The 23,093-nt window shown below is 39.8% G+C and overlaps 2 protein-coding genes across 10 annotated transcripts in view; both read right to left on the bottom strand.

Moving 5' to 3' along the window:
- Nucleotides 1-1,247: 1,247 nt before the first annotated feature.
- On the bottom strand, nt 1,248-17,587 carry dolpp1 (dolichyldiphosphatase 1). Its single transcript, XM_003229679.4, has 8 exons — nt 17,451-17,587; nt 11,182-11,282; nt 9,319-9,403; nt 9,123-9,222; nt 8,344-8,442; nt 8,102-8,230; nt 5,523-5,612; nt 1,248-3,012 (listed from the first exon to the last, which is right to left on the bottom strand). Exons 1-8 carry the CDS (start codon nt 17,524-17,526, stop codon nt 2,976-2,978), a joined length of 717 nt encoding a protein of 238 aa, XP_003229727.1. The 5' UTR covers nt 17,527-17,587; the 3' UTR covers nt 1,248-2,975.
- A 2,737-nt stretch (nt 17,588-20,324) lies between these two features.
- miga2 (mitoguardin 2) overlaps nt 20,325-23,093 on the bottom strand; it is a 46,092-nt gene continuing 43,323 nt past the window's right edge. For all 9 annotated transcript variants that reach the window (XM_062959912.1, XM_062959907.1, XM_062959913.1 and 6 more), the window contains one exon: nt 20,325-22,631. In XM_062959912.1, the coding sequence (XP_062815982.1) occupies nt 22,321-22,631 (311 nt within the window). In that variant the 3' untranslated portion in view covers nt 20,325-22,320. The remainder of the gene's footprint in view (nt 22,632-23,093) is intronic.

A 23,093-nucleotide genomic window follows, 5' to 3' on the forward strand; every position in this document is an offset into this window, starting at 1 on the left:
TATAGTAATGTGTGAAAATCTATAAAGGGCAGGGCTGCAATAAAGGAACCTGGATGTTTGCTTGTAAATAACGCTTTTCACGTTCTACGTCTCTTGTGCGTAAAAATATTTGGGAGCGGAGAAAGATTTAAAGCTACCATAGAAGAGATAAAACTCATAGAAAGACTCTCCCGAAAGTTCTCATTTGCTACCACAACCAGAATTCGACACAAGCCCATTGTAGATGAAACGTCAGGAGAGAATGCTTCTGGAATATAAACATAAGGTAAAGGTTTTCCCCTGATATTAAGTCCGATTCTGGGGGTTGGTGCTCATCTCCATTTCTAAGCCAAAGAGCCGGTGTTGTCCTTAGACACCTCCAAGGTCATGTGGCCACTAGCATGACTGCATGGAGTGCCATTACCTTCCCGCCGGAGCAGTACCTATTGATCTACTCACATTCCCATGTCTGTAGACACCTCCAAGGTCATGTGGCCGGCATGACTGCATGGAGCGCCGTGACCTTCCTGCCCGAGCAGTACCTATTGATCTACTCACATTCCCATGTCTGTAGACACCTCCAAGGTCATGTGGCCGGCATGACTGCATGGAGTGCCATTACCTTCCCGCCGGAGCAGTACCTATTGATCTACTCACATTCCCATGTCTGTAGACACCTCCAAGGTCATGTGGCCACTAGCATGACTGCATGAAGCGCCATTACCTTCCTGTCAGAGCAGTACCTATTGATCTACTCACATTCCCATGTCTGTAGACACCTCCAAGAATCATGTGGCCAGCACGACTGCATGGAGCGCTGTGACCTTCCAGCTGGAGCAGTACCTATTGATCTACTCACATTCCCATGTCTGTAGATACCTCCAAGGTCATGTGGCCGGCATGACTGCATGGAGCGCCGTGATCTCCCCGCCCGAGCAGTACCTATTAATCTACTCACATTTGCATGGTTTCGAACTGCTAGGTTAGCAGGAGCTGGGGCTAACAGTGGGTGCTCACCCCGCTCCCCGGATTCGAACCTGCAACCTTTCAATGCGTAAGTTCAGCAGCTCAGCGCTTTAACACACTGCACCACCGGGCCATACAGCCCGGAAAACTCACAACAACCCAGTGATTCCAGCCACGAAAGCCTTTGACAACACAAAGGATGCACTTTTTTTGCACCTTCCAATCAGAAACAAATCCCTTTTTTGTGTTTTTGAGATTCGATGGCGCATGAGACTTGAGGAAGTATGAATATAGGTCGGGCCTGACCATAAAAACACTTTTTTATTATTATTATCATTATTATTATTGAGTATGTAAAAGTTTTGGGGGATCGCTTCAGGGGATTTGTAAACCAATTTAAGTACAGCGGTGGCTTAACAGTGCGTCCTTTGAGCTTTTCCGTGTCAAAACAACCAGAGTTGAGAGAAGAGAAAGGACAAAGAAGGAGAAGAGGCCCAATGACTGGCACAGAAAAGGGGAAAAAGGAAAGAAGTGGACCCCAAAGAAATAAAAAGACATAAAATTAGCATCGTGGGATTCTCACCACGGCGTCAACTCACCCACGGGTGCGGAAAAGTCACTAGTGTTTCTCTTTTTTTAAAAAAAATCCTTTTCATCGTAAAATCAAGACGAAAGGCAGCTTTGAAAACAGTCGTGGAAAAATTATAAACAGCCCATTCACAAATCCTCCCAAATATAGGTGAGACGGTTTTCCCCTTTTCCCGAAAACTTCCACAAACAGCAGTCCGAGTTCGGAAAAGAATGCTAATAAATAGTGTGTATACTGCATGCCACCAAAAAGGGAAACCGGGTTTGCTTGTTTGTTTTTCCAGAAAAGAGATATATATGGTTTTCCAAACCCCTTTCCCCGCAAGCGGAACGTGAGCCAAAAGTGTGGCGCGGCAGCGACAAAGGCCAACATGATTCTAGGCTGCAACAACAGGGTCGAGAGAAGTCGCAGGGCTTTGGTCAGATCTCACCTGGAATGATAATCCTGCGTCCAAATTCCGGGGCCCCGAAACTCAAGATGGAAGAAGGGGAAATCCAGAAAAATCCTTCCAGAAGCTTGGAGACAAAAACAGGTCGAAGAAATATGGAAGTTCGTTTTCGTTTTTAGGACACGAAGCAGGCAAAACTCCCGGGGAAAAAAAGAGATTCCGCCGAAACATTCGGAAGAAAGTCCTGATGGTAAGAGCTGGCGTCTCCCTCTCTGAGTGGCCATCTGTCGGGAAGGTTTGGATGGTGTCTTGGGTTGGACTGGATGGCCTCCGGGCGCCCCTTCCAAGCTCCGTGATTTTGTAACACAAAGCAGCCAAAACTCCCGGGGAAAAAAAAGAGATTCCGCCGAAACATTAGGAAGAACGTCCTGATGGTAAGAGCTGGCGTCTCCCTCTCTGAGTGGCCATCTGTCGGGAAGGTTTGGATGGTGTCTTGGGTTGGACTGGATGGCCTCTTCCAAGCTCCATGATTTTGTAACACAAAGCAGCCAAAACTCCCAGGAAAAAAAAAGAGATTCCGCCGAAACATTAGGAAGAACGTCCTGATGGTAAGAGCTGGCGTCTCCCTCTCTGAGTGGCCATCTGTCGGGAAGGTTTCGATAGTGTCTTGGGTTGGATTGGATGGCCTCCGGGCGCCTCTTCCAAGCTCTGTGATTTTGTACCGGCGTCGATTCGTGCAAACAAGCCCCGGGCGAAGAAACGGGTCGTGCAGGGAGGATTGGCGGCCGTCGGCGGTGCCCCGGTGAGACAGAGATAGATACAAACGGGGAGGAGGGAGGGGTCCGCGCCCATCTTCAACATGCATCGGGAGGGGGGTCGGCGCAAGACTCCGTGTGGGTTTGGCAAGGGTCCCTGGGTCCGTCCGCCTTCCCCAAAAGCAAGCCCTCCTCGTGCGCAGCTCTCTCTCTCTCTCTCGCTCTGCTCCGGCCCATCGGTGTCGTCCTCTCGCTCGGCAGAATCGGGTGCCGGTCCGCTCTCGGCGCCTTCCGAGGCTCACTGCAGTTTGGTGCCCAGCTTGCGCTGCCGGTTCCTGTGGCACAGGGACACAAATCAACATCACCTTGTTGTTGTTGTTGTAATTATTTCTACCCCACCTTTCACCCCAAGGACGGCAAAAAGTATAAAAATAATATAATGTGATACAATATAATAATACAGATGAGTCTCACTTATCCAAGCCTCGCTTGAGGGTAAAAAAAATTCTTAAAATCTTAAATTTATTTACTACACTTTCCAACCAGTCCAGTGGCTGCTCACTGGAGGGAAGGATTGGAAGCAAAGCTGAAGTATTTTGGCCACATCATGAGAAGACAGGAAGGCTTGGAGAAGATCATGATGCTGGGGAAAAGGGAAGGAAAAAGGAAGAGAGGCCGACCAAGGGCGAGGTGGATGGACGGGATCCTTGAAGTGACTGGCTCGACTTTGAAGGAACTGGGGGCGTTGACAGCCGACAGGGAGATCTGGCCGGGACTGGGCCAGGAGGTCACCAAGAGTCAAAAACGATTGAACAAGTGGGACGACAACGACTGTATATACTCGAAGATAAGCCAAGTTTTTCAGCCTCTTTTTTGAGCTGAAAAAGCCTCCCTCAGCTTATAATGGGGTCAATAATAATAATAATAATAATAATAAAACTTTATTTATATACCGCCCTATCTCCCGGACGGGACTCAGGGCGGTTTACAGTCATAAAAGCAAACACAAACATTACATAACAACATAATACACCTTATTAAACAAAGTAAAACAATACAATTACAGTAGAGTCTCACTTATCCAACACTCGCTTATCCAACGTTCTGGATTATCCAACGCATTTTTGTAGTCAATGTTTTCAATATATCATGATATTTTGGTGCGAAATTCGTAAATACAGTAGAGTCTCACTTATCCAACATAAACCGGCCGGCAGAACGTTGGATAAGCGAATATGTTGGATAATAAGGAGAGATTAAGGAGAAGCCTATTAAACATCAAATTAGGTCATGATTTTACAAATTAAGCACCAGAACATCATGTTATACAACAAATTTGAAAGAAAAAGTAGTTCAATATGCAGTAATGCTATGTAGTAATTACTGTATTTACGAATTTAGCACCAAAATATCATGATGTATTGAAAAATTGACTACAAAAATGCGTTGGATAATCCAGAACGTTGGATAAGCGAGTGTTGGATAAGTGAGATTCTACTGTACAGTAATTACTATGTAGCATTACTGCGTATTGAACTACTTTTTCTGCCAGATTTGTTGTACAGTACAGTCTCACTTATTATTTTACTCTATTATTACTTGCATTTTACTCTATTTAGTATTATTATTATTTTTATTATTAATACATTTATTATTTCACTCTGATCTTATTATTATTGCATTTATTATTTTACTCTATTTATTATTACATGTATTATTTTCCTCAAGTATATACGGTATATGTTTATATTACATTTGTGTGTGTGTGTGTGTGTGTGTGTGAGAGAGAGAGAGAGGCCCCCTGGGGAGATAGATAGCTGTGGCTGTGTGTATGTGTGTGGCTGGAATTGCACTTTCAAAATGTTCCTGTTCCAAGTTACAAATTGTCTTTATCTAAATTAGCAATCCAGGCCAGTTAACAACTCCCAACAAAGGATTCCCCCGGGGGGAAGCAGCCAGGCTTTAAAGCTGCAAGGCCATTACATGCTAATCATGGTGACTAATACCAGCATGCATACCTGCCACACCGAGACTATTCCTTGTATTCCAGCTCGCCAAACTAGTATTCCCATAGGAAGAAAACCACCAGGCTTTGAGGCTGCAGGGCTATTCACTGCTATTCCACTTAAGCCTGGGCAAAGCTAGTCATATTGTAATGTAATAATAATACACTATTTTAATTGTATATTATATGTAATATTACTAATAATATTGCAGTACAGTCGTATAGTACAATGGAGACGAATAGTAACATCATCATCATCACCATCTATCTATATATATATAAAAGAGTGATGGCATCACGGCGACCCACAAAACAACAAAACTACAGGCCCCCCAACCTCGAAATTTGACGACACAACCCATCATCCACGCCTCTAGGTTGATACAACAAAAAGAAAAGAAAAATAAAGACCTAATTAGAGAGAGAGGAATAATTGCTTTTATCCAATTGCTGCCAGTTAGAAGGCTAAGCTCCTCCAACTTGGTCTCCTAGCAACCCAATAAAAAATAATAATAAAACACTAAAAATTAATAAAATAAAATACTATAATAACAGAAAATAACTAAAAATAATACAAGAAAATAATAAAATATAATAAATAAAAATATAACTTACAATAAAATTAATTAAAAAATGCAAATAACGTCAAATAAAAATTACACAACAATTTTTAACCAATACCACCACCACTTTGCCACAGCAACGCGTGGCCGGGCACAGCTAGTCCTTACTATAATAATTATTTTAAAAAATCACCGTTAAAATCCATAAAAGCTGATAAAAAGCATATTCAAAGCTTAAAACCACAACCACCATTACGTCTCCCATCCCAGTTCTCACCTGGCTTCGGCCCGGGTGACCGTGTACTCAAACCATAGGATGTTTGGGATGAGGCTGGTGTCTCGGATTAAAAAGAACTCCGATATCGGCCTGGAAAAGGGCAAAAGGAAGAAGAGACGTTCGACTTGGTTGGTGAATTTTTTATGATTCAAATACATCCACGGCAGAGAATGCAAAGCAGCAGGACCTGAAACGTTTCCATTTAGAAAACCACCCAGAAGCAAATCTCTAAGTACTGTAGATACTCGAATATAAGCCAACCCAAATATAAGCCGAGGCACCTAATTTTACCATAAAAAAACTGGGAAAACTTATTGGCTCGAGTATAAGACGAAAGTGGGAAATGTAGCTACTGGTAAATTTCAAAAATAAAAATAGATACCAAAATAATTACATTAATTGAGGCCTCGGTAGCTTAAATGTTTTGAATATTTACATACAAATGTAATTTAAGATAATAATAAGACTTTAATAACAAGACTGTCTAGCTCTGATTCCCTGTAAGTATAAGCCGACCCGAATATAAGCCGGCCAGGACCCTCACTCAAGTATAAGCTCTCCAATTACAAACTAAACAAGCTAGGCTCTTAATTGTTTATTAAAAATAACAGCTTGAGAGTAGAGTCTCCCTTACCCAACATACACGGGCCGGCAGAATATTGGATAACTGAAAATGTTGGATAATAAGGAAGGATTAAGGAAAAGCCTATTAAACATCAAATGATGTTATGATTTTACAAATTAAGCACCAAAACATCATGTTTTATAACAAACTGACAGATAACGCAGTTCAATATACGGTAACTTTGTGCAGTAATTACTGTATTTACGAATTTAGCACCAAAACATCGCAATGTATTGAAAAGACTACTAAAACACTGATTACTAAATGGCAGACTGCACTGGATAATACAGAATGTTGGATAAGCGAGACTCTACCGTATTCATAAAATCTCTGTAGTGTTGAAAAAAAGAAGACCAAAGGATGACAATGTAACTTAATAAATGTTTACCCAGGTAATATTAATTTACTAACAAATGAAATAAAGCTTTAGATTTATATGGCAATCATCAAAATTAGGTAAAAGATGTTAAATAAATAAACTGATAAGAATAATGAAGACGGACTATGAAAGTAAAGATCTGGAAGAGAAGACAAGAAGAACATAGAACAACATAAGAAGCATGACGAGTCTTGACTTCAGATGACAAAGAGTACACTCTTTTTGTTATATATATATATATATATATACACACACACACACACACACACACACACACACACACACACACACAGAGTAGGGTCTCACTTATCCAAGGTTCTGGATTATCCAAGGCATTTTTGTAGTCAATGTTTTCAATATATCATGAGATTTTGGTGCTAAATTCGTAAATACAGTAATTACAACATAACATTACTGCGTATTGAACTACTTTTTCTGTCAAATGTGTTGTAAAACATGATGTTTTGGTGCTTAATTTGTAAAATCATAACCTAATTTGATGTTTAATAGGCTTTTCCTTAATCCCTCCTTATTATCCAAGATATTCGCTTATCCAAGCTTCTGCCGGCCCGTTTAGCTTGGATAAGTGAGACTCTATTGTATGTATATATATAGATATATATGCGTAAATGTAATGTGCATAATTATCACAACAAAACCACTGAACCGAATCACACCAAATTTGGCCACAAAAGACATAGTCATCCAATCGATGTCTTTCAATAAAAAAACCTAGAAAAATAAAGTCCAAATTAAAGAGGATGAGGAAGAGCCATTCTCCCCCTGGCTGCCAGTGAGATTGTAAACAACAAAAATATAGCGTCCCTGACATCAAAATTCCATATACAGTAGAGTCTCACTTATCCAACACTCGCTTATCCAACATTATCAATTATCCAAGGCATTTTTGTAGTCAATGTTTTCAATACATCATGATATTTTGGTGCTAAATTCGTAAATACAATAATTACTACATAGCATTACTGTGTAACGAACTACTTTTTCTTTCAAATTTGTTGTATAACATGATGTTTTGGAGCTTAATTTGTAAAATCATAACTTAATTTGTTGTTTAATAGGCTTCTCCTTAATCTCTCCTTGTTATCCAACATATTCACTTATCCAACATTCTGCCGGCCCGTTTATGTTGGATAAGTGAGACTCTACTGTATGTATGTATGTGTATATATATATATATATATAGATAGATAGATAGATAGATATATAGATAGATAGATATATATGCGTAAATGTAATGTGCATAATTATCACGGAGTAAACAACAAAACCACTGGACCAAATCACACCAAATTTGACCACAAAAGACATAGTCATGCAATCTATGTCCTTCAATAAAAAAACCCTAGAAAAATAAAGTCCACATTACAGAGGATGAGGAAGAGCCATTCTCCCCCTAGCTGCCAGTGAGATTGTAAACAACACAAATATAGCGTCCCTGACATCAAAATTCCATATATATATATATATATATATATATATATATATATATATATATATGGAATTTTTGGAAAAAATGACAGTTTGGAAAGGTAACACTGGCCAGGAAAGACTTACCAGGCCGCTATCCTGGGGAACAAGGGCGTGAGTATCTCCTGCGTGAAGGTGAACCACACGACGGCCATGATGGTCCCCGCAAGGCCTCCGTAGATGACTTGGCTCCCGGTGTGGTAGCGTAGATAGACCCTGGAGGAGGGCCAGGGAGGGTGATGCGAAAGAGACGAGGAGAACTAGTTACCCCAAGGCCGTCAGGAGCACTGACACCGCAATACGATTAACCGCAACTAAAAGGGACGTACCTACTGTATGAGACCAGGAAGGCCACGGTTAAGAGGCAGAGGGAGAGCACGTGTCTCCACAGCAAGTCTAGGAACCTGGCGTTGTTTGTTTGGTGCATTCTGCGAGGAGGAAAAAGACATTGGAAGGACTTGGAACGACCCCTATGACTCCAATCTAATGCTCACACATTTTCCCTAAATGATCTCCGCACATTTTGGGGGTGCATTACATTTGCATCATAGTGTTGAAATTTGACAACGCAACTCATTATTCACGGCTCTAGGTTGATACAACAAAAAGAAAAGAAAAATAAAGTCCTAATTACAGGGAGAGGAATAATAGTTTTTATCCAATTGCTGCCAGTTTGAAGGCTAACCTCCACCCACTTGGTCTCCTAGCAACCTACTCAGCCCAGGGAACAGGCAGAGTTAGGCCTCACTTAGGCCTCTTCCACAGATTATCAGATTTTAACTGGATTATATGGCAGTGTAGACTCACGGCCCTTCCAAACAGCTATATAACCCATTTATAATCTTATATTATCTGCTTTGCACTGGATTATCTTGACTCCACACTGCCATATAATCCACTTCAGTGTGCATACTAAACATAAAGACAACCATACAACAGACATTCAATACCACCACTACCTCAACAATTTCTCACCAACACCACCAGACAATGCCACAGCAATGCGTGGCCGGGCACAGCTAGTAAATAATAAATAATAAACATTAAAGCAGGATAGCAAGCTGCCCTGTCTGAACTACGCCTGGAAAAGCCACATTCAGGGATTCACCTTAAATAGAGGAAGAGGAAGGAGTAGGCAGCAAAAAACCACATGAACTGGGAGTGGCTGGAAGGCATCGCGTACTTGGAAAAGACCGACGGATGGATTTCTGGAAAGAAGCGGGGAAAGGGCAGAATTATTCCTCCAATTCCGTGAACGTCTGTAGCTTCCTGTGGCTTTTCCCGGCAGCAACGGGGTCTCCTACCTGGACAGGGCCGCGGCTCCTGGACAATGCTCTTGATGAGCCAATTCACACCTTCGTTGAGCACCAGGCCCAGCAAGAAAGAGATCTGCACAAGAAAGAGACAAGAGGTTGAGTCGGATGGGCCAACTTGCCAGGACCAATGGAAAAAGGCAATGCTTTAATTTAATTTAAATGCTTTATTTACTGTCCTGATTTCAGAGATTATATTGTTCTTACCAGCTGTGCCCGGCCACGCGTTGCTGTGGCAAAGTGGTGGTGGTATTGGTTAAAAATTGTTGTGTAATTTTTATTTGACGTTATTTGCATTTTTTATTAATTTTATTGTAAGTTATATTTTTATTTATTATATTTTATTATTTTCTTGTATTAGTTTTAGTTATTTTCTGTTATTATAATATTTTATTGTATCATTTTAAAGTGTTTATTATTATTTTTTATTGGGTTGCTAGGAGACCAAGTTGGAGGAGCTTAGCCTTCTAACTGGCAGCAATTGGATAAAAGCAATTATTCCTCTCTCTCTCTAATTAGGACTTTATTTTTCTTTTCTTTTTGTTGTATCAACCTAGAGGCATGGATGATGGGTTGTGTTGTCAAATTTCGAGGTTGGGGGGCCTGTCGTTTTGTTGTTTAGTGGATCGCCGTGATGCCATCACTCTTTTATATATATAGATTATTATACCACAGTAATTATTATATATTATATTTATAACCTTATATTATCTGCTTAGAACTGGATTATATGAGACCCCTTATACACAGCTGTATAAAATCCACACTGAACTGGATTATATGGTAGTGTGGACTCAAGATAATCCAGTTCAAAGCAGATTATCCTGCCTTGGCATTCAGGGTTATATAAGTGTGTGGTAGGGCCTCGAGTCTTGAGCCCTGGGCACCATTAAATGACTGAGTGGGTTGCTAGGAGAAAAAGTGGGCAGAGCTTACCCTTCTAACTGGCAGCAAGGGGAAAAAACAGTCTTCCTCTTCCTCTAATTTGGAGTTTATTTTTCTTGGTTTTTTTTATTGAAAGACATATTTTGGATGACTATGTCTTTTGTGGCCAAATTTAATTTGGTTCAGTAGTTTTGTTGTTTACTCCATAAAACAAACATTACATATTTTATATATATATATATATATAGAGAGAGAGAGAGAGAGAGAGAGAGATAGGTAAAGGTTTTCCCCTGAAATTAAGTCCAGTCGTGTCCGACTCTGGGGGTTGCTGCTCATCTCCATTTCTAAGCCAAAGAGCCGGCGTTGTCCGTAGACACCTCCAAGGTCATGTGGCCACAGGCATGACTGCATGGAGCACTGTTACCTTCCCGCCAGAGCAGTACCTATTGATCTACTCACACTCTGGGGGTTGGTGCTCATCTCCATTTCTAAGCCGAAGAGCCGGCGTTGTCCGTAGACATCTCCAAGGTCATGTGGCTACTGGCATGACTGCATGGAGCGCTGTTACCTTCCCGCCGGAGCAGTACCTATTGATCTACTCACACTCTGGGGGTTGGTGCTCATCTCCATTTCTAAGCCAAAGAGCCGGCGTTGTCCGTAGACACCTCCAAGGTCATGTGGCCACAGGCATGACTGCATGGAGCGCTGTTACCTTCCCGCCAGAGCAGTACATATTGATCTACTCACACTCTGGGGGTTGGTGCTCTTCTCCATTTCTAAGCCAAAGAGCTGGCGTTGTCCGTAGACACCTCCAAGGTCATGTAGCCACAGGCATGACTGCATGGAGCGCCGTTACCTTCCCGCCAGAGCAGTACCTATTGATCTACTCACATTGGCATGTTTTCGAACGGCTAGGCTGCAGTTGGGAGGAGTGAACTCCAAAATTGGGATGAAATGAGCAGGACTCACCGTGTGAAGCTCCCTCTTGAAAATGATGAGCGTGAGGAAGCCGACAATGATGAAAATAGGGCCCAGGCTGACCCAGGCCAGGAGATAGCCGGAAAAGTCACCTGGGGCGAGAAAGAGAGAAAAGAGATGAAAGTGGGCCTGCAAATGCAGCCTGGCCTGTTTGGCCAAGTCACCAGGAGCGGGCTTGCCCAAGTCACTCATTTAACACCTTCGTCAGGGATATAAACAAAGAGATCGCACACCGGATGAGCAACAACGACTTGAGCCTTCTCTGCTGAAGAGTACAAACTACAAATACCAGAATTTCTTAGCACTGAAACATTAAAACATAGAGTTTGAAGAGACTGCATGGGCCATCCAGTCCAATCCCAATCTGCCAGGTAGGAAAAGCACCATAAAAACCCTCCCAACAGATGACCATCCAGCTTCTGTTTTTAATAATAATAATAATAATAATAATAACTTATCATATCCATTGATCCTATCCTCTGCTGCTGTAAGAAAATTGCACAGACAAACTACAAACAGAGGCACAACTATGTGGCCCAAATGATTCATTGGAACTTATGCCTCAAGTACCACCTCCCAGCAGCAAAGAACTGGTGGGATCACAAACCTGCAAAAGTATTGGAAAATGAGCACACAAAGATACTGTGGGACTTTCGAATCCAGACTGACAAAGTTCTGGAACACAACACACCAGACATCACAGTTGTGGAAAAGAAAAAGGTTTGGATCATTGATGTCGCCATACCAGGTGACAGTCGCATTGACGAAAAACAACAGGAAAAACTCAGCCGCTCTCAGGACCTCAAGATCGAACTTCAAAGACTCTGGCAGAAACCAGTGCAGGTGGTCCCGGTGGTGATGGGCACACTGGGTGCCGTGCCAAAAGATCTCAGCCGGCATTTGGAAACAATAGACTTTGACAAAATTACGATCTGCCAACTGCAAAAGGCCACCCGACTGGGATCTGCAGCATCATCCGAAAATACATCACACAGTCCTAGACACTTGGGAAGTGTTCGACTTGTGATTTTGTGATACGAAATCCAGCATATCTATCTTGTTTGCTGTGTCATAATAAAATAATAACTTTATTTATATACTGCTCTATCTCCTCAGGGGACTCAGGGCAGTAAAAAATACATTTACATATTTCAGAGTCAGTTTCTTTTGATAATTAGTACCATAATATACAGTAGAGTCTCACTTATCCAACATAAACGGGCCAGCAGAATGTTGGATAAGCGAATATGTTGGATAATAAGGAGGGATTAAGGAAAAGCCTATTAAACATCAAATTAGATTATGATTTTACAAATGAAGCACCAAAACATCATGTTAGACAACAAATTTGGCAGAAAAAGTAGTTCAATACGCAGTAATGCTATGTAGTAATTTACGAATTTAGCACCAAAATGTCATGATGTATTGAAAACATTGACTACAAAAATGCATTGGATAATCCAGAACGTTGGATAAGCGAGACTCTACTGTACCAGAATTTCCTAGCACTGAATCATTAAAACATTGAGTTTGAAGAGACTGCATGGGCCATCCAGTCCAATCCCAATCTGCCAGGTAGGAAAAGCACCATAAAAACCCTCCCTACAGATGACCATCCAGCTTGTTTTTTTAAAAAAAAAAAAATAATAATAATAATAATAATAATAATAAAACTTTATTTATATACCACTCTATCTCCTCAGGGGATTCAGGGCAGTTTCCAACATGATAAAAACAATACAATACACATAATAAAACAGAACCATACAACAATTGACTTTTAAAGTTCAAAAAGTATTCACGACAAAAATCCGTATCTCTCTTGAATTTCTTTGTCCAAATGGGACATAGGATTATTATTCCAGGGGAAGAGGTCTGACCAAAACAAAATAAGAGAGGGGCATTATGAATTCCCTCCATCTAGACACTATGCTTCTTCGGATACAAAGATCTCATTGACTTTTGGAGCCACAAAGGTTCAGGTGGTGTCAAACTGCAGTCACTTCTACAATGTAAACACACCCATAGTCAATAGCAACGTATCAACTGCATGACGCGGGGTACAGACAGCTTTCGGGCCCAGCTTGGCGCAGGAAACGCAAGAGGAGGAAACTGAACATCAGAGAGATAAATATTACATGGGGTCGAGCTTGGCTTTGTTTTGTGGCCACTCCCATGGTGCTCAGCACCGACCAAAGAGGCATGAAAGGGAAAACGCAGAAATACCAATGCCCTGTAAAAGGAAGCTGAATTTCCACTGGATAAAATGAGGCCCATGCTTTCTTACTGTGTGTAAGAGCATATAGGACAGGTATGGGCAAACTTCAGACTTCCATGGTAGTAATATTAATAATAATATATCTATATATATAAAAGAGTGATGGCATCACGGCGACCCACAAAACAACAAAACTACAGGCCCCCCAACCTCGAAATTTGACAACACAACCCATCATCCACGCCTCTAGATTGATACAACAAAAAGAAAAGAAAAATAAAGCCCTAATTAGAGAAAGAGGAATAATTGCTTTTATCCAATTGCTGCCAGTTAGAAGGCTAAGCTCCTCCAACTTGGTCTCCTAGCAACCCAATAATAATAATAAAAAAACACTAAAAATTAATACAATAAAATACTATAACAGAAAATAACTAAAATAATACAAGAAAATAATAAAATATAATAAAAAGATAACTTACAATAAAAAAATTAAAAAATACAAATAACGTCAAATAAAAATTACACAACAATTTTTAACCAATACCACCACCACTTTGTCACAGCCGGGCACAGCTAGTAAATATATAATATTGATATTTAATTCTGTTTTAACGTTTGCTGGTTTCTGAATTGTATTGAAAGGCTGGAGAGAAAAATAATTACAGTAATAATAATAATAATAACTTTATTCTTATACCCCACCCCATCTCCCCGAAGGGACTCGGGGCGGCTTACATGGGGCCATGCCCAAACACAACAATATAAAAGCAAGCAAAACAATAAAGCAATAAAACAATAAAGACAGTAGAGTCTCACTTATCCAAGCTTCACTTATCCAATGTCCTGTATTATCCAATGCAGTCTGCCTTTTAGTAGTCAACGTCTTTGTAGTAAACGTTGCAATGTTTTGGTGCTAAATTCCTAAATACAGTAATTACTACATAACATTACTGTGTATCAAACTGCTTTTTCTGTCAATTTCTTGTAAAACATGATGTTTTGGTGCTTAATTTGTAAAATCATAATGTAATTTTATGTTTAATAGGCTTTTTTCTTAATCCCTCCTTATTATCCAAGATATTTGCTTATCCAATGTTCTGCCGGCCCGTTTATGTTGGATAAATGAGACTCTACTGTAGTTGCTCTTGCTGGAATAAAAGCATTAAAAATGTCAATTTATTTTATTTAGTTATATCCCGCTTTATCTCTCCATACAGAGACTCAAAGTGGCTCACAGTCAAATGCATCACAACAAAATATACAGATGTACAATAATACAAAAGTACTAAATAAAATAATAACTTTATTTTATATCCCGCCGCCATCTCCCCGAAGGGACTCAGGAGGGCAGCTTATGTATGCCACAAACTCATAAAATAATCACATGGTACAATACAAAATAAAACAATAAGTATATAAAATCAACAATTTGAACTCAGAACATAGCCCAATAACCTATAGTGTCAACTGTCCTAAAGACCTGGCGAACTGTAAACAAGAAGAAAGGAAAGGGATAATGCAAGTTGTAGCAAAGGAACAAGGGAATGGGATCAAAGTGCTGTGCTGTATTATAATTGCATTATAATTGCACACCATTGGGCTATTAATAATAATAATAATAATAATAATAATAATAATAATAATAACTTTATTCTTATACCCCGCCCCATCTCCCCGAAGGGACTTGGGGCGGCTTACATGGGGCCATGCCCAGACACAACAATAAAAGCAGAAACAAAACAATAAAACAAATCAATCAACAAAAAAAAATCAATAAAAAAAACAGTCATAAAAGGTCAACATACAAAATAAAATGTTAAAATCATGAATTGAATTCAAGGATCTGGGCCAAGGTGCAAAATATATCAAAGTCATCAGGGAGGGGTAATTACCAGCTGACATAGTCATTAAAGTGACATAGTCATTATTATTTATTTTATTTATTTTGAGCATTTATATCCCGTCCTTCTCACCCTGGAGGGGGACTCATGGTGGCCTTACAATTGCAATCATTAAATGTAGGACAACAGAGTATTAGAAATAATTACAGTTAAAACAATGGAACATTAATTAAAATCATCCATGCAAACATACATTTAGAAGGCATATTTTGAGTCGTGATTATTATATTTAGACATATTTAAAGGCTTGTCTAAATATCCAAGTCTTCAGTTCCCAGTATTATCATGATATATTATTATGCAATTTTGGATAATGTGTATCTATTCAGAATTTATTATTATTGTTATTATTATATCTTTTTTTCATCTCTAGATAATATTCTGTACAGACACATCATCTTTATATGCATTTCTTTATAAATATTGCCTTATCTAGTCTGGAATCACTATAATATTGGATAACATAGATCTACTTTTCAGAATTTTTATTACTGTTAGTATTGTTGTTATTATTGTTGTTGTTATAATATTATTTATTTACTTTTGATGTTATATGTTTTATTGCTATTATTATGTTTTCAGTAATTGCAATGGCTCTATTTTAAGTTATGGTAATTTGGCCTATGTACTAAAACAGGCATGGGCAAACTTGGACTCTCCAGGTGTTTTGGACTACAACTCCCACAATTCCTAACAGCCTACCGGAGTCCAAAACACTTGGAGGGCCCAAGTTTTTTATTTTATTTTATTTATTTACTACATTTATATGCCGCTCTTCTCACCCCAAAGGGGACTCAGAGCGGCTTACAAATTACATTCACATACAATACATTATATTATGAGCATAGTACAATACTAGCATTAAATTACTATATTGTACTATATCATTACATTGTAATATTATTAGTAATATTAGATTTAATATATAATATATAATTAACATTATTAAATTGTATTATTGTCAGTAATATTACATTTAATATATAATATACTAGCTGTGCCCGGCCACGCGTTGCTGTGGCGAAGTCTGGTGGTATGGGAAATAAAGTATTGAGGAATTGGTGGTAGTTAAGGTAAAGGGTCAAGGTTTTCCCATGACATTAAATGGGTTATATAGCTGTGCGGAAGGGCCTTGAGTCTACACTGCCTTATAATCCAGTTAAAATAATTTGTATTTTATAGGCAGTGTGGAAGAGGCGTAAGTGAGGCCTAACTCTGCCTGTCCCCTGGGCTGAGTGGGTTGCTAGGAGACCAAGTGGGCGGAGCTTAGCCTTCTAACTGGCAGCAATTGGATAAAAACAATAATTAGGACTTTATTTTTTGTTGTAAGAACGTAGAGGCATGGATGAGGGGTTGTGCTGCCAAGTTTTGTGTTTCTGGGATGTGTAGTTTTGTTGTTTTGTCCTAGGCCGAAATTTCATTACCCTTTTATATACAGTAGAGTCTCACTTATCCAAGCCTCGCTTATCCAAGCTTCTGGATTATCCAAGGCATTTTTGTAGTCAATGTTTTCAATATACCATGACATTTTGGTGCTGAATTCGTAAATACAGTAATTACAACATAACATTACTGCGTATTGAACTGCTTTTTCTGTTAAATTTGTTGATGCTTAATTTGTAAAATCATAACCTAATTTGATGTTTAATAGGCTTTTCCTTAATCCCTCCTTATTATCCAAGATATTCATTTATCCAAGCTTCTGCCGGCCCGTTTAGCTTGGATAAGTGAGACTCTACTGTATATAGATAATTAACATTATTAAATTGTATTATTATCAGTATTATATCGTAATGCATAAGTTTGCCTATGCTTGTATTATAGGATATAAATAAAATATTATTACCATTATTGCTATTACTATTATTATTATTATATCCGGTCTCTGAACATACAGAAATAACCTCATAAACTGGAACAGGCCACATTCATTGAAACTCCAAGTACCAGCGCCACGCATGCGCAGAAAGGCTCCCATCCACCGACGCGCATGCGCAGAAGGAATCCCAGCCACCGCCCCCCAGTGCGCATGCGCGGCTGCTTTCTGCCCAGCGCCCCTCAGCAACGGCTCCGGGATTCGGTCCCTCCCGAGGCTTCCCGGGCGTTCTTTCCGCTCGGAGCCCCCTCAGCCGCAGCCTTACCTGCCGGGTACTCGGCGTGCGTGAGGGAAAGCGAATTCCACGGCACTGCGAGCGAGCACTCTTCTGCCGCGGCCATCTTACCCAGATACCGGGTCGGGCGGCTTCAGCCAATAGGAAGGCACACACGGGGCGGGGCAGCCAATGGGCGCGAAGGAAGGCGGGGCTTACCCCACCAATAGGGAAGCTCGGCCCAAATCCGCCTGTTCAACAACCAACCCAAAAGCCACGCCTCTTCTTGAGACTGATTGTCTGCGCATCCAATAGGCGGAGAGGGGAACATAGGCGGGGCTCGGAAACGCTTGCCGATTGGGCGGCTCGCCCCGCCAATCGTCGGATGACTTCGAGCTCGCTCTTTCTTTCCCTCCCCTCCTCTGGGTCTAGCCCCGCCTCGAATGGTTTGCAGCCAATCAGAGTTCAGGAAAAGGGGACGGGCGAGGTGCATTGTGGTCCTTCTGGCCAAAATGGCGCCTAGTTCTTATTTTTTACCTCAGGAAAATAAGACTTGACAGGAATGAATGGGAAGTTCAATTCAAGCAGGATAGAGACCAAACCCACTCATAAGTATGATCATAATAATAATAATTTCAACATAAAGATAAGAAAAAGTATATAAATAATAATAATCGGTTGCTGTTCCAGAAGCATTCTCTCCTGACGTTTCGCCCACATCTTTGGCAGGCATTCTCAGAGGTTGTGAGTTCTGTGAGAAACAAGGCAAGTGGGGTTTATATATCTGGAATAAAGTCCAGGGTGGGAGAAATAACTCTTTGTCTGTTGGAGGCAAAATTGTCCAGCTTGATTAGCATTGAATGGCCTTGCAGCTTCAAAGCCTGGCTGATTCCTGCCTCGGGGGAATCCTTTGTTGGGAGGTGTTAGCTGCCCCTTGGTTGGGAGGTGTTTGCTTCCCTCCAGGCAGGAAGCAGCCTGGCTTTGAAACTGCAAGGCCATTCAATGCTAATCAAGCCTGTCAATGGCAACATTCACACTTGCCTCCAACAGACAAAGAGTTCTTTCTCCCACTCCCAGATATATCGACCCCACTTGTCTGGTTTCCCACAGAACTCACAACCTCTCAGGATGCCTGCCATAGATGTGGGTGAAACGTCAGGAGAGAATGCTTCTGGGACATGGCCAGACAGCCCGGAAAAGTCACGGCAACCCATTATTATTATTATTATTATTATTATTATTATTATTATTATTATTATTTTCACAAAAAGATAATGCCATCCGCTTTTGAGAGAAGGGAGCATATACATATTATTATTCCCACAGGAAGATGATAATAATAATAATAATAATAATAATAATAATAATAATAATAAAACTTTATTTATATACCACCCTATCTCCCGGATGGGACTCAGGGCGGTTTACAGTCATAAAAGCAACACAAACATTACATAACAACATAATACACATTATTAAACAAAGTAAAATAATAAAATTATAACAATAAATCACACTTACATGCCAGTTGCTTTTGATAACGAAAAAGCATATTATTATTATTATTATTATTATTATTATTATTATTATTATTATATATTATTATTTCCGCATTATGTCAATGCCAAGTGCTTTGAGAGAAAAGCTGCATATAAATGATACTTATTATAATAATAATTATTATTATTCACATGAAGAATGACAGCTGCTTTTGAGAGACGGTAGCATGTAAATAATAATAATAATAAATTTCCACATGAAGACAATGCCAGTTACTTTGAGAGAAAGCAGCATATTATTAATAATAATAATCCACATAAATATAATGCTAGCAGCTCTAAGAGAGAATGCAGCATATTATTATTATTATTTTCCACACAAAGATAATGCCAGCCGCTTTGAGAAAAAGCAGCATAATAACAATATCCACATGAAGATAATGCCAGATAAAGTGTATAAATAATTATAATAATTACTATTGTTTCCACATGAAGTTAATGCCAATCGCTTTGAAAAAGCAGCATATTATTATTATTATTATTATTATTATTATTATTTCCACAGGAAGATAATGCCTGCTTGCTTTGAGAGAAAGCAGCATATAAATATTAATAATTTTCAGATTGAAGATCATTCCAGCAGCTTTGAGAGATAACAAACAGCATATAAATTATTATTATTATTTCCACATGAAGATAATGCCAGCAGCTTCAAGAGAGAAAAAGCAGCATTTTTTTTTTGTTTTTGTTGTTGTTATTCTGGTTGTCATTTCCACAGGAAGATAATGCCACCTGCTTTGAGAAGGAAAACAGCATATTAATAACCGTAATAATAATAATAATAATAATAATAATAATAATAATAATAATTTCCACATGAGATAATGCCAGCGGCGATTTGAGAGAAAAAAATGAGATGATGATGATGATTATTATTATTTCCACAAGAAGATAATGCCAATCTCTTTGAGAGAAAGCAGCATAATAATAATAATAAATAAGAGAATTATTATTACTGTTGTTATCATTATTGCTTTCCACAGGAAGATAATGCCAGCCGCTTTGAGAGAAAGCAGCATATTATTATTATTATTATTATTATTATTAATAATAATAATAATAATAATAATAACATCATGAAGATAATGCCAGTTGCTTTGAGAGAGAAAAAGCAGCATATTATTATTATTATTTCCACATGAAGTTAACGTCATCTGCTTTGTTAAAGAGAATGCAGCATATAAATAATAATGATAATTTCCACATGCAGATAATGCCAGTTGTTTTGAGAGAAAGCAGCATATAACTAATAATAATAATAATACATACATACATACATACATAAAATAAAGTATTATTATTTCCATATGAATGAAAGGTCTGCCACTGTAAAAGCCCCAAAAGCAAGGATTGCTCCTCCAAACCATTTTCTGATCATGAAGAAAAAGATTTATTTGATTTTTCAACCTTTCAATGTTAAAATCCCTCCCAGGATAGAAAAAAAGGAAGGGAAACACAGTGCAATAAAACAAAATTAAACAGGAATATTTACAGTTTCACGGGAAGGGAGAGATTGGCTGGAGAAAGAGAGGCACAGAAACAGTACATTCATGACATTTGTCGGGTTTCACAAAGCAAAGGGGTGTTTGATTTCGACGGATTTTGTGACATCATACTTATCTTAAGACCCAAATTTATGGAAAAACCTTTCCAGACGAAACTCCTATTAAAAGTTTAATTTTATTTGAAGGAACATGATCTCTCTCTGTATTGAAGCTCAGTTAACCTCCTTTTGTTTCCCCCAAAAAGGGCACAAATTGATCCTAAAAAAAGTCCAGAAATATTGGGGAGGGAATGCTTTGTATCCTTTTTAACACAATATTATGGGCCTTTGTTCCAATAAGAGGCCCAAGGCATTAAAAATAATATATTAGACCAGAAATATTGAGAGAAAAAGTTTGGTATGTTTTAAACAGGTAAATTGTCGAATTATTGTTGGCCTTAGTTCCAAAAATTAGGCTGAAGGCATTAACAGAAATATTGGGAGAAACCTCACTTATAACATAATAAAAATTATTATTATTAAAAAAAAGAAATATTGGGAGAAAATGTTTTGTATCCTTTAGAAATGGGTAAAATGTCAAAATGTAGACATTGGCTTTCATCCCATTAAAATGATAATACGTTAGACGGGAAATAATAATAGTTGTTGTTGTTGTTATTGTTGTTGTTGTATTAGACCCAAAATATTGGGAGAAAGTGTTTTGTATCCTTTTGAAATAGGTAAATTGTCAAGATGTAGACATTGGCTTTCATCCCAATATCACCATGAAAATAAGAATAGATTAGACCAGCTAGAATAATAATAGTTCTGGTTTTAAACCTGTCAAGATATTGTTCAATACTAGGCCCAAGACATTAAAAATAATATATTAAGACCAGAAATATTGGGAGAAAAAGTTTGGTATCCTTTTGAAATAAGTAAATTGTCAAAATTTAGACATTGGCTTTCATCCCATTAAAATGATAATAGGTTAGACGGGAAATAATAATACAGTAGAGTTCCGGTTATTCGACATAAATGGGCGGGGCGAATGTCGAATAACTGGATCTGACGGATAATAGGGAGGCCCTATTATCCAGCAAGCCGGTTGAAGGAAGTGCCCCGTGCACGTTGCTAGGTAGATAGCAAGCTACCTAGCAACACGCAGGGGTGCTTCTGCCCCGCCTCTTGGGAGGCACCCGTGCTTGTTGCTAGGTAGATAACAAGCTACCTAACAACGCTCAGGGGTGCTTCTTAAGCCGAGTGCTCACCGCTCCACCCCTTGGGAAGCGCCCATGCGCGTTGCTAGGTAGCTTGCTATCTACCTAGCAACGCGCACAGGTGCCTCCCAAGGGGCAGAGCAGCGAGCACTCGGCCCATGCGCGTTGCTAGGTAGTTTGCTATCTACCTAGCAACGTGCACAGGCGCCTCCCAAGGGGCAGAGCAGCGAGCACTCGGCCCATGCGCGTTGCTAGGTAGTTTGCTATCTACCTAGCAACGTGCACAGGCGCCTCCCAAGGGGCAGAGCAGCGAGCACTCGGCCCATGCGCGTTGCTAGGTAGCTTGCTATCTACCTAGCAACACACATAGGCGCTTCTCTGCTCGCCGCCCTGCCTCTTGGGAGGTGCCTTTGAGCGTTGCTAGGTAGATAACAAGCTACCTAGCAACCGGCATGAACGCCTCCCAAGGGGCCTGGGACGTCGGATAATACGGAGTGTCGGTTAACCGGAAGTCGGTTAACCGGAACTCTACTGTAGTTGTTGTTGTTGTTATTGTTGGGAAATGACCCCTTTCTTCACAGACACGTGCTAGGACGGGAAATAAAGTGAACGAGTGAGAAATCAGATTTTTTAAAAAAGACGAAGGCAAAAAGGAGTCTTTAGAAAATAAGGATTTCCTCGGGATGGCCCGCTCGCGTTTCTCCCAAGTTGGAGTCCCATCGGTTTGTGGGAGGAAGACGCCGAGACCTCACCCAGATGGATGACCTCGGTGGGCCCCACTGCTCTCCTGCTCCTCCTCCTCCTCCTCCTCCGGCGGGGGCGTCAGTGGGGCCTCGACCCCCAGGTACCCCAAAAGGATCTCGCTGCGGCGCCGGGAAAGTTGCAGCACGTCCTCCGCCAGGAGCGGCACCGAAGCGTAGCGCACAATGTCCAGGTCGAACATGTCCTTCAGGTATTGCAGAATCTGATGCTGCGGAGACACCGGGGACAAAAGCAACAGGGGTGAGTGGCTTGGCATGCGTATTCATATACCGTATATACTCGAGTATAAGCTGACCCGAATATAAGCTGAGGCACCTAATTTTACCACAAAAAAACTGGGAAAACATTGACTCCAGTATAAGCCGAGGGTGGGAAATTTCAGAAATAAAAACAACAACAACAACAAGTTATTTTGAGTCCTGGTTCCCTTGATTCTTATCCAGATGCTTTCAAGCTGGTTTCCGAGATTGCAGTCTTGCATCAAAGGACCCATATAGTGGAGAAGCCATAAGATGTAAGTTAATTATGTAAGTTAATTTGTTAATTTGTAAGTTAATTTTTAACTGATTTATAGTGTATTGTACAGTTTTTATATGTGTGTTTTATTGTAAGCCGCCCTGAGTCCCCTGTTGGGTGAGAAGGGCGGGATATAAATGTTCTAATAAATAAA

Source organism: Anolis carolinensis, unplaced genomic scaffold, assembly GCF_035594765.1.
Source record: "Anolis carolinensis isolate JA03-04 unplaced genomic scaffold, rAnoCar3.1.pri scaffold_7, whole genome shotgun sequence".
In the NCBI taxonomy this organism is placed as follows: Eukaryota; Metazoa; Chordata; class Lepidosauria; order Squamata; family Dactyloidae; genus Anolis; species Anolis carolinensis.

Excerpts from the sequence above, each read along its gene's own strand:
- dolpp1 (XM_003229679.4), bottom strand. The coding sequence starts at position 17,526 with ATGGCCGCGGCAGAAGAGTGCTCGCTCGCAGTGCCGTGGAATTCGCTT. Across the intron at positions 8,443-9,122 it reads TTCCTCTTCCTCTATTTAAG|AATGCACCAAACAAACAACG; the intron begins GTGAATCCCTGA and ends TCCTCCTCGCAG. Across the intron at positions 5,613-8,101 it reads TTCCCCAGGATAGCGGCCTG|GCCGATATCGGAGTTCTTTT; the intron begins GTAAGTCTTTCC and ends GCCCTTTTCCAG.